Genomic DNA, 18261 nt, shown 5'->3' on the forward strand with positions numbered 1-18261 from the left:
TCCCCAAATCAGACCTTTCTTCCTTTGGTTCACTCTAGGGTGTCCCCAGATTCTTAGTGCATAAATATTGTAAAACTGCACTCACGTTTTTGGAACGCGCTGTTTGCCGCTAGACATCATTGGTGCCCACAGTAACTCTGCTGATCTTACTCGTGCCTTCAGCAGAGAACTTCCTCAGCGCCTCTGTGTGTCCTGGCGATTTAGAGCAACCAGGGTTCAAGTGGACCCTGCAGCCCTGCTGGGAGGTCTTGGTCAGCTTGCTTTCCGGGCCTCAGTTTCCTCATCTGGAAAGTGGGAAGCCTGAGGCTAACAGGGCTGTCTCATGAAGTGGTTGTAGGACGCACACAACAGGTGATCATTGTAAAGTGCTGAGACAGCCCAATGTCGCTGAGCACGAGTGGCTCCTCAGGAGTGACAGGTCAAGAGGGAAAGGGTTAAAGTCCCATACAGGCCATGAGGTGATGAAAATTCTATTAAGGTGAGGAAAACAGACCAGCCCTCTTCTGGGGGGTGGGGAAGGGAGGAGGGGTTGTTTTTCCTCTCCTGTTTATTTTTTTTCAAAAACAAAAAAAGGCTTTCGGTAATAAAATAACATCTGCTCAGTGCGGCTAGAAACCCGGTCTGTGTGAGAGTTGGGAGCGCGGCCGTGCTGGTGGTCCCTCCCGCCCACCGCTCCGCCACACTCGGGCCCGACAGGGCCTTCTTTCACCACCCAGCCTTCGGGCCTCATCCCCACATTGTTCATGTAAAAACAATGCCCACAGCGATGTGGGCAGCAAGGTTTAGAGAGAGAGAGACAGGGTCCTGTGCTCCCCTCTCCCCCTGCTTCAGACCCCAAGAGCTTAATTATTTTGGGCACTGAGGGAACCAGTATTGGGAGGGGGGAGGTGTCTTTGAAGCCACTCAGGGCATGTCATGAAATGAAATGAACTCTTCCCTTCTGACTAGCCATGTCCAACCCGTGCGAACGCAGTAGTTCGAAAGATGTGGTTTCCTGAACTGCTGGGGCTTGGGAGTTCTACTTGGGAGGGGATGGGGGGGAGCAGGGCGGTGGAGAGGAGGTGGGGGTGTCGGGGGAGAGTGTGTGCACGCGGGATCGCTCAGCCCCTAAGGCCGGGTCACCAGGGCCCTGTTTTCTCTTCCAGCACGCTTATCTCTTTACAGCTGTAGCCAAACCATCAGGTCTGTAATGATGGTTTTGATTACAGAGGCCAAGCGCAGCTGTGTGTGGTGGGCTGGTGGGCTCGCCCATCCCCCCCAGCCAGAAAGCCCTTTCCTTCCCCTCCCCGGGCTTGCGGTTTGTCATCTGTTCTCACAGAGCCCCCTTGTATTGGCCTGTGGCTTCCTGTTCTCAATCTGATCCAAATTTACCCCGTGAGGCATTTCCCCGCGCACACAGGCGCTCGTGAGATCCCTCCCCTCGCCCTCCTCCGCACCCCCTTCTGAGGGAGGGTGGCAAAGAGGAACATTGGGGAGTGAATAGGTGTTGGCTGTGATCTTTACACAACCTGGCAGCCGATCCCACAGCTTGTGTTAGCTCCGCAAGTCGAACAGATGGAACAAATTGACAGAATCGTGTTCGCTCACCCCGGGCTGGAGACGCGGCTGAGTTGCTGTTTGAAGTTGGGAGTTCGAATGCGAGTTTCCCCCTCTGAGTGGGATTTCTGGTGGTATCGAAGAATCCACGGCTTACGGTGGCGTGAAATGCCTAATGAGCCTGTGTGTCTTCCTACCCCGCCAGCCAGCTCTCCCAAGCTCTCGCTCTTCCTTTCTTTCGGAATAGCCATGGGGGAGAAGGAGGGGTTTCTTTTTCATGTAAAGGTAAAACATGTATATTTGTTTCCCAGACACAAGTATTTCCCTCTTCTGCCTTTGAAGCAGTGATTATTAGCAACCTGAAGTTCATTCATGAACAATCTGTCACTTGAATTTGAAATAGAAAACAAGTAGAACACAGAGTGAGGTGGTTGTCAGGTCCTTCCTTGTCCCGCTCGGTGTCCTCAGCCCACCCCATTAGGGCCCGGATCATAATGGTTAAGAATCATAATATATTATATACATTTGCCTTTTCTAGGACTTCAGGATGCATTTGACAGTGACTGGGAAACTGGGAAAATCATGCCAAACAATTACAAAAATGGATCAGATGACGGGGTCCTTGCCTACAAACTCCTGGTGCAAACTGGCAGCCGTGATAAACCCATCGACATCAGTCAGGTACTCCCCCTGCCCTACGCCCTGGAAGTTCCCAGGGCATCGTTGAGCAGAGCTATGGGGCAGCTGCCACCGGGAAGACTGCACTCTCGGGAGACCTGAGGCATCATGGGCTGGTAGAATATTGAGTCGGCTCTAGTTTACTTCATCCCGTCAGCTAATTGTGGGACTGTAGGCAAGCCGGAGTGCCTCAGTCTTCTCCTCTGTCAAGTGGGGACATGCGGATTACCTACCTCTGGCTGTTGTTCCAACCAAGAACCCTCGAGGCCCTGCAGGCTCTTCCAGATACTAGGAATGTTGTGTTGTACTGTTCTCTTTTGAGTTCTAGTACTCGTTACCATGTTGGTCTTGATTCTGTTCAAACTTGGAAGGATGGTAGCAGTCATATGAATAAAATTTAGGGTGGATGGATGAGCTAGGAGATCAGAGAGGTTACTAGAAGGATGGGAGGATTGGTTGCATTCGATTCCTCGGGGCCACCCTGGCCCAGCGGGTGGAGAAGGAGCACAGAGCTCTGTCAATACCAGTCCTTGGAACCTGAGTGCTCTCGCCGTTCTGCTCACCCCTGGGTAGCAAGAGCTGTTTCTGTCCAGTGATCACGTTCTCCAACTGCATTTGCACCTTCTCTGTGATGCTCGGAGCCCAGCATCCCCCTTTTGATGCCTCAGGCATGTTGGGGAGCATGTTTGGACCCTTCAGATCCCAACTGAGTCCAGCACTACTACCGGCTCTCCCGGATCCCACTCCCTCTGCTCCTCGTAGCTTACTTGCTTCACCCTCAGGCAGAAAACCGTCATGCTAATGATCTTCCCAGCAGCTCTGTTTATTGTCTCCCCTTTTTTGCTGGCATTAAAGGTGACAGATTTACAAAGTACATTGTTCAGAGTTATTATGGAGTGTGAACTTGGTGCTTTACGGCTGCATGCGGCTCACTGTCAGGTTTGACAAGGATGTGGGCAGAGGAGCCTGTGGGAGAGACAGCAAGGGGATGCCCGATGGCTGGGCCGGGCCTTGGGGACCAGGGACACCGTGGAGCAAAGCGGATTGGGCCAGGCCCCCGGATATCACTTCCTCTGCCTGGGAGGGAGGAAAGCATGCTGCGTGCACGGAGGCCATGAGCTGTGCTCTGTAATTCCAGAGACGGCTTGAAGACATGCGGTTGTTGCATATCCTGGGGATTAATTGAATCCAGATCCTGAAACTTCGTTTTGTCACTCGACTCTTTCTTCCTTCACTCTTTCTCTATTAACTGCTGTCACTGGTGTTTTTCATTTTGTTAAGAAGGCCAAAAGCATTGGAGTCAGGCCTGAATCTAAAGTAAACAGGAAAAATATATTTGTGTGTGTGTGTGTGTGTCTCACGGTGTTTGCACCTAAGCCGAGCCCCCAAGACCTTCTTTAGATAGAGGGAGCGCAGTATTCCGTGGCCTAGGATGGGGCATACTACGTGGGACCACCTCACTCAGAAATGGGGTACCCAGAAAGACCGTGATTGTGCACCAGCCCCTTCTACTCTCTGGCGATGGGCATTTTGTGAATACACAGGTCATAGGAGGCTAGTGTTAGCAAAATTTATACAGATGTTGTTTTATTTTTATAGCTCTCCTCCATTTACTGGGTGGCATTTCCTTCAGTGTTAACAGCAGAGGTTAACTGCACACAGACGTGTATGGGGATTCTTGCCAGGTTTTTTTCCCCTTCCCCTCCTATAAATATGTTTCTCCAGATTGTTCATTCTCTGCCTTGGCTGCAGACAGTCTTTTAGCATTCAGATTTAATTGGTTCGGTCAATTCCTGGACCATCTGCAGAGCCGTGCGTGTTATAAACACGCCGATTATTGCATCCTCTGATGAGTGCATTTTGAAAGAAACCAAAGGTGTTCTGATGGGATTTTCCTGTATGTTCAAAGAGGGGGCATTCTTGGCTTTGTTGCAAATGCTGGTGCAGGGCTCTGCTTTTTTTTCCTCTCCAGACAGGAGTGTGTTCCATGCCCCCCCATTCTGAAGGACCCCTCTTCTTCCCATTTTGCAGTTGACCAAACGGCGCCTGGTGGACGCAGATGGCATCATCAATCCCAGCGCGTTCTACATCTACCTGACGGCGTGGGTCAGCAATGACCCTGTGGCTTACGCCGCCTCCCAGGCCAACATCCGGCCTCACCGTCCTGAGTGGGTGCACGACAAAGCTGACTACATGCCAGAAACCAGGCTCAGAAGTAAGTAGCCCTCCATGGGGGCCCGCCACGCAGGGCCTGATTACCCGGTTCTCCCAAGCTCAGCCGTGGCCCTCGTCTGCTGACGCTACCCAGGGTTCAAAAGTGTAAACAGAACAATATATTTCTTTGAGTTTAAAACTCTGGGAGACAGATGAGGATGTGTAATGGATACAACCCGTGCTCTATCACATTGGGAAATGAGAGTCCCTAATCTCGGTCTGTAGCTTTCACCCTAGGACGCCCACCAGGCAGCTCTCTTGCATGCCAGCTGTTCCATGTGAAAGCTGGGGGCGCCTCCAGGTTGAGTGTTATTTTACTATTGCAGAGTTTTATCGCTGGGGATTATATGTTTATCTTAACTTTGTCAACTCTGGTGTTGAAGGAATTTTTGGCAAGTTGGGTCATTCCTATAAGCCACCAAGCACCTGTACTCTGTCAAAGCTGTTTAAACCGGAGGAGAATAGTCTGTATACAGCAGCGTCCTCTTCCTTTCCCCTCTCAGCCCTGACTTTGAAAGGTGGTCCTGTATGGATTTAATTTGCATTGATGTTAGAGATATTAGTAGCTTCCACCTTGGATAGGAGGCCGAGGGAGGACGTGACAAAGAAGTCGGGTCCCTTTGCAAACGTGGCTAGAGAGGAAGCGGGTTGTGCTTCTCTGTATCTAAACCCCAGAGCCTTGTGGCAAGCAGCCAAGGCTTGTCTTAATGAAAATTTATAGTTGAGATTATAATAGGGCAAATCATGTTTAGCAAGTCAACTGAATGACCCCAAAGGGTCTGGAACACACAACGGCAGTAACTAAATGCTTGTTGTGTAAGGATTTCTTCCCCTGCTGCTGAAGACTTAGCATTGCATTAAAAAAGAAGCATGGAAGGTTTAAGTGTGTTAGATCACTAAAAGGATAAGAAAGTTAAGCGTTTTTCTCAGGAAAGCATGACTTTCGAGTTATTTTGTTCTCATACGTGATTGAGTAAAACAGTTTGAACTTAGTATTTTTCCTTGTGTCGGTCGAACAAAAAATGCTCCCGCCATTGAATTCTTGTTTGGACCCCTCACAAAAGTAACTGCTTCTAGAAGATTAAAAATCAAAGGTTAAATAAATACACAGGCCCCAGGCTCCTCCCCTCCCCCACCGGAAAAAAAGCAAACGTTGATGTTTGCTTACAACTCCTGTAAACCAGAGATGAAGCCTGTAAAGGCCCAAAGACCGTCCCCGGTCCTGTCTGTGCTTCGCATCGAAAGACGCGCGGTCGGGGGACGTTGCAGCAGAGCCCTTCCCTGTCCGTTGCCAGTTTGTTGCCATCGAACTGCGGAGCATGCAGAGTGGGGATCTGGGAGGGCCGGCCCTGGGGTGTGGGGTGGCTCCTCCAGACCTGGGTCACGCCCCTTTGCCTTGTCCTGGGGCCCCGCGCCTTCAGCCGTGGCCTCTTCCCGCTGTCTCCCCGTGCAGTCCCCGCAGCAGAGCCCATCGAGTACGCGCAGTTCCCTTTCTACCTCAACGGTTTGCGGGACACCTCAGACTTCGTGGAAGCCATCGAGAAGGTCAGAACCATCTGCAACAACTACACGAGCCTCGGGCTATCCAGCTACCCCAACGGCTACCCCTTCCTCTTCTGGGAGCAGTACATCGGCCTTCGCCACTGGCTCCTGCTGTCCATCAGTGTGGTGCTGGCCTGCACGTTCCTGGTGTGTGCAGTCTTCCTCCTGAACCCCTGGACGGCCGGGATCATTGTGAGTTCATTCGGAGGGTTTTTGCGGACGTCAGATTCCTTTCGGCCTAGCTCTTGCTGCCGCCGGGAAGCTGTGTTTATGTCTGGGCCTCTGGAGGAGGGTATAGATTGCATCATCCTGGCTCTATTTATTCTGCTGGAGGTGGCGAGGTGCGTGGTTAGGCAGAGCCTTTAACGGCCGTCATCTTGTGTCCCTTCTCCTACAGCTTTCAACTCTGCGTAAAGACCAGGAAGTTTTAAAACACACTCTCTATAACCACTCCTAGCATTTATTAAACACAAACACTCTGAGCATTTATTAAATACAAATGTAACTTTTTTTTTTTTCTTTTTACTTGAAGGGTCCTTTTGTGACTACAACCCAGACCTAACATAGACAAGATTCTTCTAAAAAAGGGGAAGGGGAGGTAATTAGAGAAGTTAGGACAGTGGTATATAGGTAAAATGGTTTTCGAGATGGTTTTGTGTGTTGTGTGTTTTAAAGCTTGAAAGACATTGATAAACTGGTATTACTAGCCAATTTTTTTGGCATTCTTTTTCCAAGTATAATACTCTCAGATTTGAAGTAAGTTTCATGTAGAGTGTAATAAAATCATGGCAGTGTTTAAATTCTACGAACTGTGGTACAGCCTTCAAAATGCCAAAATTATAAAAACAGAGACCAGGTCTCATTTCTGCACCATACGTCTGTGCAACAGGTATGTTAAAAGGTAAATGTTTAGTCTGCAGGGGTTTTCATGGTACTTAAGCAATTGATGTCGTCCATCTTTCATTAGCTTCTTAAAAGAAAGCAAAGGGAACTGTTACTGGACTCGTCCTTCCCCCGTCACTGCTGTCCACTGCCCCACCCCCGACCAGGAAAGATCATTCACTCCTTCTCTTCCATCTGTGGGAAGTTTACTGTTTCATTTGTGTTTTCTCCCCTCTGGCCCAAGAAACTCCAAAGTCTACCTCGCAGATTGTCTCTCCATCTCTGCACAAATGATTACAAGGCAGACGGAAGGCAAATAAGAGCTTTTCCTTGGGTTTAGTTGTCTGCTGTGTCCACTGGCCTTGCTTCTCATTTCTTCTAAGTGAAGGCGCCTGTAACCTGACCCGTGTCAGCTGACCAGAAGTCCCCTTTCTCCCTCGTCATCCTCTCTTAACCCATGGGCTCTGTGAACAAAAGCAAAGCTGCCTTTACGTAAAAGAACTTTTATTCATGCGTCCTATCTGCTTTCTTTAGGGTGGAGGGTGGGGCCACCAAAACCTCTTCAAGTTTCAATTCTGTTATAAACTGAAGGACAGTTTCTGATGATTGAGATCAAAACACAAGGAAATACCTTGTTTTGAACTATGTTAAATTTGCAGCTAGTTACCAGTCCACGTTTGTGTGATTCTTAGATGATTCAAATGGAACAGTTGTGAAATTTTTTTATTTTTATTTTTATTTTACTCTTTTGCTTTCGAGAGCAGATACACTGGAAAAAGAGCTGGCGGTAGTAATACCAAGCTTTGCCTTTCTGTACTCCTTAAACAGGCTGCTGGCCCAAAACAGCGATCCCAGAATCGTCCCTAAGTCTCCCTTCTCAGCAGATACACGGTGAATTAGGAAGTAAAGACAGGTGTCCAGGGTGAAAGCAAGTCAGCGCTTTCATTATATTCGGGTCGCGGGCGTTCTCTCTGCTCTGGATCTCGAGGGAGGCCCTCCCCTGTTGTCAGCACCTGGCGTGTTTGTGTCCGTCCACTCAACCCGTGCATCTTCTTAAAGGTGACGGTGCTGGCTTTGATGACGGTCGAGCTCTTCGGCATGATGGGCCTCATTGGAATCAAGCTGAGTGCCGTGCCCGTGGTCATCCTCATCGCTTCCGTCGGCATAGGAGTGGAATTCACCGTGCACGTGGCTCTGGTATGGGAGACCTCTTCGTCGAGAACGTTATGGAAAGGCAACACGTGTACTTTAGCGTTCGTAGTCTCCAGGTTGGGGACCTTACGGTTTTTCTCCAATATCAAGGAACAAACAGGTACTCCGTGTCACAGTGAAGAGGCTCCAGAGCACAGGCGTTCCTGTGCAAGGAGCGGCTGAAATTTAGACGGACTCCTTCCCTCTTGGGCAGTCTAAGGAGGAGGGCGTTGGAGGTGAAAGTTCACTGGGCGGGGCAGCAGGGGGCCAGGAAGGATTCTGCTTATTTGGTGTTCTTAGTGTGATGACAGGTCTGTAAGTTGTCAGCTTTGTTCCTAAGTTAGGTGGTGTGAATGTGTGGGAGTGCGCGCGAATGCACACAATTTTTAAAACCACAGTGATAAAGCGGAGATAAAGTGAGTCCACACTCACAGGCCTAGCAGGACAGGGGTGAGGCAGGCTAGCAGCGGAGGACAGAGCCTGGGGCCGGTGAGGCGGAGGAATGGGTTCTCCCACCTAAGCCCACCCAGCTCCTTCAACCTCCCTGCCTCCAAATCCATGAGAGAGGAAAGTAAGAGAACCTGGGTTGCTCTCAACAGAATGTTCCCCCCTCTCTCCTCTCTTTCTTTCTTTCTTTCTTTTTTTTTTTTTTAAGATTTTATTTATTCGACAGAGATAGAGACAGCCAGCGAGAGAGGGAACACAAGCAGGGGGAGTGGGAGAGGAAGAAGCAGGCTCCTAGCGGAGGAGCCTGATGTGGGGCTCGATCCCAGAACGCCGGGATCACGCCCTGAGCCAAAGGCAGACGCTTAACCGCTGTGCCACCCAGGCGCCCCTCTCCTCTCTTTCTATTTCCAGTCCTGTTAAGGGCTTGTTGGAGGAAGTTAAATGTCAGGAAGAGTCTAAACCAAGAGACAAACCCACTGGGTACATTTATCAGAAAAGTATTCCAAAGCCTCCTAGCTGTGTGTGATATATGTCCTGTCCACACTCATGCTTATAGCCTAAGTCCTTGGGGCTACTGGTAGGCACTCAGTAAATATTTATTGACTGAAGAAATGCCGATGTTTGGAAGGCCTAGATAGGAAACCTAGCGCTGAGCCTGGGCCAGATTACTTTTAGTCTTGCTTTTGCCGTCACTAGCGTTGATTTTCCTGGGGCTCAACACACGGGTACGCATGTCTGCACGTGTGCGTTTCTGCACGTAGGCTCTATCTTGTGCCGCCTTAGTTTCTCCACAAGGAGTCTTGCAGTTCAGAGGCCGTAAACGTCCGTGTTGCAGAAAGAACGTTTTGTTGAGGCTGTCCCTCTTTCAACAAAAAGGTGATAATACAGAAGCAATAGTCTCTACCTTCTGAACCTACCCAAATTCTTTTCCTCCACTAAGCTGGGAGGAGGGAGAGGGCATTGAGCCCACCAGCCTAGAGCTTAGAACATCAATAATCCTTAGATCATTTCTTCAAAAAGGAGAAAACTTTACCTGAGAGTTAAGAATCCACCCATTTCCTTCCGATGTGAATGAAAACCACTTTTTTTTTTTTTTGGTCGCTAGCATAGCAAAGCAGAGTGTTCAAGAACAGATTTTTCCGGTGGAAATGAAAACCGCAGCCTGCCATGGTGCTTTGGGCCTCACACGTGAGGTCGTAGGACCACAAATGCACACGCCGGTGCTTCATGCAGGGTTTAAGTCCAAGGATTCAGGGAGGCTTGGGAACCGGCTTGGCTTTGCGAGCGGTAACCCCGCGGTGCCCGCAGCCCACGCCTCCATCCCGGGACCATCCCCACACGGGATGTGGCCTTCCTACCCGGTCCTGATGGGTAGGTCTGCGTACAGCAGGCAGGCACTGCTCTCTCGAGGTTTGTAAAAGGATGGAATAAAGTTGGCGAAGAGCACTCTTCACGGAGTCGGGGTTCCCGTCAGTTCACTGTTTCCACAACTAAGGTGGGCGTGAGATGATAAAACCCTGCCTGACCCTTGCAGCCTCGTGGCCCAAGGATGGCACAAGGTGACATGATGCCAGGCTGTCTTGGTGCTCTCCTCCCGAGACGGAAAGGTGATTCCGTTGACTCTAACGCCTTCTCCACTCTGAAAGAGCACGCGCACTTGGGAGAAAAGTACGGAAACTCATAGCACATTTTTGTATACTTTCCTGTTTTCATCTGTTCAAGAGAACCACCTTAGTGCTCTCCCAGAAGCTGCACAAGGAATAGAGGTGCACCCCAGGTGTGATAGGCCTTGATTTCTAAGAGCTGTGGCCTGCAGAGTTCCCGAGCCTTCTCTTCTCAGCATATCCCAGAGCAGCCTTTAGCTTTCAGGCAGAGAAAGGACTTGGGCCGGCTGCTGTTGGGGTCCCAACGAAGGGCCGGGCAGGGGATAACAGGAACTGACTCCCATTAAAATGGTCCTGGGTCACCCCGTCCAGCCAACAGTCCGATACGCTGGGGCTCACTGTATAAAGTTGCCATTTGGTATCAGTAGCATGCTTGGCCTAGCGGGGGCTTCAGGGAGTGAAGGAGGTGGGGTATGACCACATAGAGTTAGAGCAGGCGTGGTTTGAATTCCGCAGTGCCCAGGTGTACCACAGACACGTCAGCGTGAACACGGCAATGGAAACTCGGCATCATCACGAGGAAATACGTAGTTGGCACCCAGTTGCACACAGCCCTCAACTAAGCCCGCTGGGGAGTAAGATCTTGACCTCTCACAGAATCAGGAAGGGTGCTGTCGTCTTCACACAGTGGGCCTCCCATGCTGAAGCCGTGAGACCATGCAGGTTGGGGAGGAAACCCGAGGGGAGCAGCAGCGTAAAGAAGGGGACATTTTGCTCATGTTTGTGTGGTTTGGGTTTGGTTTTTTAATTTAAAGTAAATATGCTTTCTGTCTTTTCTTGTCGTTGTTCAAGATTTATATCCACACCGAATATGACCCAGTATCCCGGACAGGCCATTTTAGCATAAGCCTAGATTTACGTACTTGAGCAACCCAGATTAAATACCCCAGGAGCTAGAAAGGAAGATGTGAGAAGGTCTGTACAGACCGAGTAAGACAGCTGGTAGCATGTTGGACAGAGCTGCCTGCGGACCGCGCTCCGTCCGGGAATCTGCTCATCCCGCCTCTTCTCTTTGCACAGGCCTTTCTAACGGCCATTGGCGATAAGAACCGCAGGGCCGTGCTCGCCCTGGAGCACATGTTTGCACCCGTCCTGGACGGCGCCGTTTCCACTCTGCTGGGAGTGCTGATGCTTGCAGGATCTGAGTTTGATTTCATTGTCAGGTAAGCAGGAGGGGAGACGGTTCTTAATTTCTAAGAATCACTGTCACTCTTAGGAACTCCATTGCGTGTCTCCGTCTGTATCCCATAGATAGCAGCGAGCCTTCATTGTGACTCTACTCTCTTTCCCCCAGACTTACTGAGGTATGACTGACAAATAAAAGCCATATATTTGTAAGGTACACAGCGTGATGTTTTGCTCTACAAATACACTGTGAAATGATCGCCACAGTCTGCAGCTCATCTGTTCAGTTTCTTACCTCAGAGACCCACCGAGAGGTAGAAGGACAAGCTCCTTCTAGAACCGACGCAGGGAACATCTTGGAGGGGGGGGGGGGGGGGGGGGGGAGATGGAGAGTGTGACTAGCAGCAAAGAGTTCCACAGCATGAAACCAGGGGACCACCCGGAACCCAGTTCTGACCTTGGTTTCCCTTTGCTGCAGAGTTTGACCTTCACTTCTCTTTCAAATCGATAGAAAAGAAAACTTAGAAATACCTAAACTTGTCACCTACGTTTTCTTCTTCTAAAAAGCAAAGGTAGCATGCCCAGACTTCACATTCAAGTTCTTAGTAAGATTGAGGGAGCAGTAAATGTGTGACTTGGGTGTCAAATTTGGAAATCAGACCTAGTTTGGAAACTTCTTTTTGGATCCCCAGGCAAGCAGTTTCTGGTGGATTTATGAAGACTATGAGTTTGTGACGTAGAAAAGGAGAGCAAGTTTGCCTTCTGAAAAAAATTTGAGCCCTGCAGGGAGAGACTGTTTTCTTCTGTGAACAGCCCCCACGGCTTTGGGACGTAGCCACTCTTGGATGGAACGCCGCTGCTCTGTGAAGGGGCAAGGCCAGAACCATCCAGAAGTGAAAGATAGTCCCGAATTAGAATCACGGTAAAGCAGAACCGAATGTGAGACGTGATTGCCTGGCGTGGCATGCTTCAGGAATCTGGACAGAGAATCTCACCAGGCTTTCTCGCTGTGTGGGCCTGTGATAGGTCTTGCATTTTCAAGTGAAAAGAAAAGGGTTTTGAGTTTCAGTCCAAGTTTCCTTATTACAGAAAAAAGATCAGGCCATTGGTCTGTGGCCTACCCCACTGGGCAGTTGGGCAGCAGAGACGAAGCCTTCCTCGAAGGAGTGCCAGCATTCCCTCGGAGTAGTTAGTGCGGGCTCACAGAGAGCCGGGGCGGCGATCCCAGTGTGGACCGGAACTTCTCAGACCATAATGTGCTCATGAATCATCCCAGGCTCTGCAGATCAGCTCGGATTTCGTGGGGGGCAGGGAGGGTGTGGAGCGGAGTTTGCCGTTCCAGCCAGCTCCCAGGTGATACCCATGCTGCTGGTCTTCTCAACACAGCACTGTTCATCAGCCGATGAGCCAATTAGTGCGTTCTTGTTTGCAGTACCAGGTAGATGTATGCCTAAATGAGATCAGGCTTTTGGCTGGAGTTTTATTTTCAGCTCTTAACTTGACTTTGGCTTTTCCTTTATTTCCTTAGCATATGCGTATCCGGGCGTTAGTAGATGTTTCTTTACGGTATAAAACCCCTGTGTCAAGGAGAGTTTCTTTTGCGTGATTTCTCCCTCGACACAATGTAACAAGCACCTTGTAAGTTCCACCGTACTCAGCAGCAAGTAACATGGACCCCGCCCCCCTCCGTGTGGCTTACAGTCTGTGGGGGGAGAGGGAGCTCAGGGGCCACTCGGAAGCATGGGAAACGCTGGGCGCGATGGGATCGCAGAGGATCTCACTCTGCCTTGGGACGCCGAGGGGGATCTTTGCCAGAATTGGAGCGACCAGCTGGGAACCAGGATGGAAGGCAGAATCCCAGCTCTCATCTAACCTGTGGCTTCCTGTTCTCTCCCAGAGATATCAGGGTTCTTGTTTCAAGCACTTAAAAGGGCTTCCCATTTTCTAGAACGGGATGGATTAACCTGATAAAGCCCTCACCGAGGTCAACTAAATGAGCAGACATTGTATACGCTAAGCCGTCAGAAATCTAATTGGTCTGTTTATTCTACAGTTAGATGGATGGGATGCAAATGTCTTAATGCTGCTGCTGACCTATGCTTCAGCCTGAAGTTCCCGCAGTTTACATTAGAGCAAGACATTGGCGGCTTGCTTTTTACTAATGCAGCTCAGAAGTTTCTAGTGTTTACAATAGCTGCGAGGTATTTGTATTTTTATAGGGATTCTCGCTCCTTTCATCTAATGTCGAAACATATATAGTCATGGCAAAGTTGGGTGCCTGTTCTGTTTTATGATCACGAGGGCCATTAACAGATAGATATCTTGCCCTCCCTCTTCCCAGAACATCCCGAGCTCTCCCCCACCGCAGCCTCCTTCCAGCAAAATTGCCCCAGATACTGTTAGTTCCAGAAGACGTGCACTTGCGTGGAGCCCACTCCCTCCAGCTGTGTGCAGCGTCCCGAGCTGACAGGTTTACCTTGGTATTCATGAGGGATCCCAGACCTTAGCCCTCAGTGGTGGGAAAGCAGGGCCACTTGTGCACTCTCCTCTTCTTCATGGTGCTGCGGCCTTTATGTTCGAATTGGCTGACGCAAAACAAGAGTATTCAGAGATGCTAAATTGTTCAACAAAAGATTGGCCCACGGAGCAGCCCCCTCATTGTGGACCGCCCTCCCCCGCAAACGCCCCAGCAACCACAGAATGGGCAGCGTTTTCTTTGCAGAAAGCTGGTTCTTGTGTGCTAAAAAGGTTGCAATTGGAGCCGTTTGGTAAAACTGGAACTCACAGAATTCTAGGCAGAAAGTTGTGATTAATGAAAGCCCAGGGAAAGCCTTACCTGATACGCTGGAGACTTAATTAGAGATTCTGCTCCGAGATGCAGAAGCATTTCACAGTGGATTAGCTGCCTGCAGAAGCGGGCTGCTTTTCCTCCTGAGCTAAATTGTTTAAATTCTACACCCTTCACTTCATTTGTTAGCTTCTGCTGGGTTTTCGCGGACGGGGCCCCTCTGCATTGTGTTTGTGCTTCCAATCTGCTCAGCCATTCAGCTCACATTCCATATTTTTGTGTTTGTGTAACACATTCATAAATAACATTACATGCCAGGAGATTTCAGCAAATTAACACACTAATTTTTCTCTCTTCCCTTCACGAACTAACACTTTGGGTTGTGGAATGTAGTCCCCGAGAGTCACAAGGTAAAAAAAAAAAAAGAAAAAAAAAACCTAATCTCATGCTGAATTAGAACCACAGTTTTATAACAGCCTTTGCAACCGTGTGGGCTTTGTTAATTTGGGGGTTTCTGGACGTGCTGCGTAATATTTGGCCACGTGAAGCTGGCTTCATCTCACCACAGTGAATGTTCCGGTTTCCCTTTTATCTTCAAGGTATTTCTTTGCTGTCCTGGCAATCCTGACAATCCTGGGCGTTCTCAACGGGCTGGTTTTGCTCCCAGTCCTTCTGTCCTTCTTCGGACCATACCCCGAGGTCAGTAATCACACCAGGTATAATGTACCCTTCTCAGGCCACCAGAACGCTCTTTGTCCCAGGGTCCCTGTTCGTTGAGATATTTAGGTATCTCAACATTACTGTTTACTTTTTCAGTAAACATTTTGATGACTTTGGCTTTTTTCTCCTCAACGGAATAGTCTGGGGGATGTCGTACCGCGTTTGTTTTGGTGTTTTAAACCAACCTGGCGGTCTGCGTCCTGTAGTTCTGTATCAGTGAAGCATTTTCCACTCAAGATGAATATCCGGGCTTGAAAATAAGTAAAAAGGGCACAGCCTGCCTTTCCAAAGTGTAAAAGCAGCTTGTGCTCTAGCTGCGAGGCCTGATGATCCCGGAGGTGGCAGCGTGGGGGCGGTGAGCACTGGGGAGTGGGAGAGGCCGAGGCAGTGGGGGGACAGGTACAGAGATCCCTGAACAGTACTGTGCTTTGCTTTGCTTTGAGTGTGACCAGCAGGTAAATGGATGATAACACTTTTAATGTGGAATTTCCTTAAATAGGTGTCTCCAGCCAACGGGCTGAACCGACTGCCCACCCCTTCCCCTGAGCCGCCCCCCAGTGTGGTCCGGTTTGCCGTGCCCCCCGGTCATGCAAACAATGGGTCGGATTCCTCTGACTCAGAGTACAGTTCTCAGACGACAGTGTCGGGCATCAGCGAAGAGCTTCGGCACTATGAGGCCCAGCAGGGCACCGGGGGCCCTGCCCACCAAGTGATCGTGGAAGCCACAGAAAACCCTGTCTTTGCCCGCTCCACTGTAAGTCACGCTGGGGGGACAGCCCCTGCCTCCTCTGAGCGGCAGGTCCCAGACAGATAGGAGTTTAAAATGAAGTAGGGATTAGGTAGAATCCTTTGAAATTGCCAATATTTGACTCTTAAACTATAAAAACATCAGTTGCATGTGGCTGGTGTCCTGTGGATTGCCAAGGGCGGGGGCCAGTAACCCTAACTATGAGCTACATTGCCATGTATCTTGTCCGGGCGAAGTGCAATTTGACCTTAAGGGCCACAGGGAAAGCATGCCTTGCCGCTGCTGCTTTTCTCTTTTTTTCTTTTTTTTTCTTTTTTTTTTTTTTTAGGCTGCATGTCATTTTAGAATGATACTTTTTTTAAAGATGTAGTGGTGTTTTTATTGCCAACAGAGTGATTTTTTTTTCCTCCCACCTATTACATGTAAATGCCCTTGGCACAGAATGATTTCAGTTATTAATGTCCAAGACTTTACCAGAAGTGGGAAGCTTAGCCTTCGGTAATTTGGGAAAGCCATACGCAGCCTGGGAGCCCCTTCTCAGAGGCTCCGAGAGCCCCAGCCATGTCCCGCACTCTGTGCTCCCCAGGATGTCCTCAGCCCCCCAGGCCTAGAGCACAGACACAAAACCCGAGGAAGGTTCTAAGACTCGTGTTGCTCCCACTGAAGGCCTCCTGCTGTCCCTCCAGGAAATGGGTATTCCAGTCCCAGGCCAGAGCAGCCCTTGCATGAAAGAGAGAGAGGCCAACCAAATAACCTAAATTTTCCTCCTCTTACCCCCCGTGACGATGCCTGCTGAGCTGCAGTGTGAATCTGGTTTTGTTCAGCGGGAGCCTAAAAATAGGTACAAGCTGAACGACTTTGAAGTTGGTCACGGTCCTTTTGATTGATGTGGCCACTGTGTTGCTCCATGCTTTGTATAGAGACCCAGAAACCAGATTCCTAACAACCGGACAGAGCAGCGCTGCCCCGTAGAACTTTCCACGATGATGGAAATGCTCCCTCTGTGCTCGCGGATATAGGAGCCACTGACCACATGTGGCTGTCAAGCCCCTGAAATGCGTCTAGTGCAACGAAGGAGCTGAATTTGGAATTTTGTTCATTTAAGTGGAAATAGCCATATGTTCCTGGTGGCTACCGTACTCAACAGTGTAGGTAGAGACAGTCCTGCCAACACGCTGCCTTCGGGCGAGCAGGAGCCGGATGCTTAGCAGTGTTCAAAGAGGAGGAGCTGGGGATCTGACCCTGCAGCACAGGGTGGGGCTGCAGACTATGGGAGGGAGGCAGCCCGGGTACTCTCCGACCACAGCCCTGCATTTATGGGCCAGCCCATATGAGTCCGGCCAGCTGTGCTGGACAGAGCCTGGACCTAGGGTCCAAATAAGGCCGTCCTCTGCCACGTGGTGGAGGTTCTCAAAGAACAGGTTTTTCTTTTGTGGGTGGAGGGCCCGTTGGCTCCCCGGGGCCTCTCCCAGCCATTTGTGGGGTTGACTGAGCACTTGGTGAAGAGCGGTGTGTGGGTGGCCGGCGGGAGCCCGAGCCAAGAAAGGGAAGGCTGGGCGCAGCGAGGGGCGATGCCTCGCCTGGGGTTAGCAGCCCGCCTGTTTTAACCTGCCCTCGCCCTCTGCAGGTGGTCCATCCCGAAGCGAGACATCACCCCCCCTCAAACCCTCGACAGCAGCCCCCCCCGGACTCAGAGTCCCTGTCTCCCGGACGACCAGGCCAGCAGCCCCGGAGGGAACCCCCCAGAGAAGGCTTGCGGCCACCCCCCTACAGACCGCGCAGAGACGCTTTCGAAATTTCTACTGACGGGCATTCTGGCCCTAGCAATAGGGACCGTGCGGGCCCCCGGGGAGCCCGTTCTAACATCCTCGGCACCCAGCGTTCACTGCCATGGGCAGCTCCGCGCCCAGCTACTGCCAGCCCATCACCACTGTGACGGCCTCGGCGTCCGTGACTGTTGCCGTACACCCCCCGCCTGCCCCCGGGCCCAGCTCCGCGTGGAACCCCCGAGGGGGCCTGTGCCCGGGCTACGGGGACTACCCCGAGACTGACCACGGGCTGTTTGAGGACCCCCACGTGCCTTTTAACGTGCGGTGCGAGAGGAGGGATTCCAAGGTGGAAGTCATAGAGCTGCAGGACGTGGAATGTGAGGAGAGGCCCCGGGGCGGCAGCTCCAACTGAGGTGCGTGCTGGGGGCTGGTCCGGGACTCCCTGCACCTCGGCAGCAGTGGAGGGACACGCGGGGGCGCCCAGAGCAGGGCTTCTCAGCCTGCATCCTTCGGGAGCCCCTGGGCAGCAGTGGGGCCCACAGCAAACTCCGAGGCAAAGAGGCCACGTCCAAGCTTTGTCGTCCTTGGGGAACCGGTCGAGTCCCGCACGGGTCCCTCGCTGCTGAGCTGTTGAGGGTTAGTGCAAGTTCGCAGGGGCGCTAGCTGTCACCTGCCTTTCCATCTTGATAAAGCACCATAACAGGAATGTGTGATAGGCGGCTGGGTGAGCGGTAACGGGGAACACAGCGCGTCGCCAGCGCTCAGAGCAGGGACCCACCGCCGGGAAGCCCCTCCTGCCGTCACCCAGCTCCCCGTCCCGATTTCTAATACCATCGACCAGTTTCCTTGATTTTGTGCTTTCTAAGTACGGACTCATACACCTGTTGTTTCGTTTGACTTACTTTTCTTTCTTTTAAAGGGTGAGTAAAATCTGAAGCAAAGAGGCCAAAGATCTGA

At 50.8% G+C, this 18261-nt stretch overlaps 1 protein-coding gene across 1 annotated transcript in view; it reads left to right on the top strand.

Moving 5' to 3' along the window:
* PTCH1 (patched 1) overlaps positions 1–18258 on the top strand; it is a 59341-nt gene extending 41083 nt beyond the window's left edge. The window contains 10 exon segments of the mRNA XM_040620148.1: positions 2075–2217; positions 4246–4429; positions 5882–6162; positions 7912–8049; positions 11175–11317; positions 14667–14766; positions 15287–15541; positions 17163–17394; positions 17397–17717; positions 18224–18258. Coding sequence (XP_040476082.1) covers positions 2075–2217; positions 4246–4429; positions 5882–6162; positions 7912–8049; positions 11175–11317; positions 14667–14766; positions 15287–15541; positions 17163–17394; positions 17397–17716 — 1796 coding nt within the window. The 3' untranslated portion in view covers position 17717; positions 18224–18258.
* The last annotated feature ends 3 nt before the right edge of the window (positions 18259–18261 follow it).

Source organism: Ursus maritimus, unplaced genomic scaffold, assembly GCF_017311325.1.
Source record: "Ursus maritimus isolate PB19 unplaced genomic scaffold, ASM1731132v1 scaffold_34, whole genome shotgun sequence".
Lineage (NCBI taxonomy): Eukaryota > Metazoa > Chordata > Mammalia > Carnivora > Ursidae > Ursus > Ursus maritimus.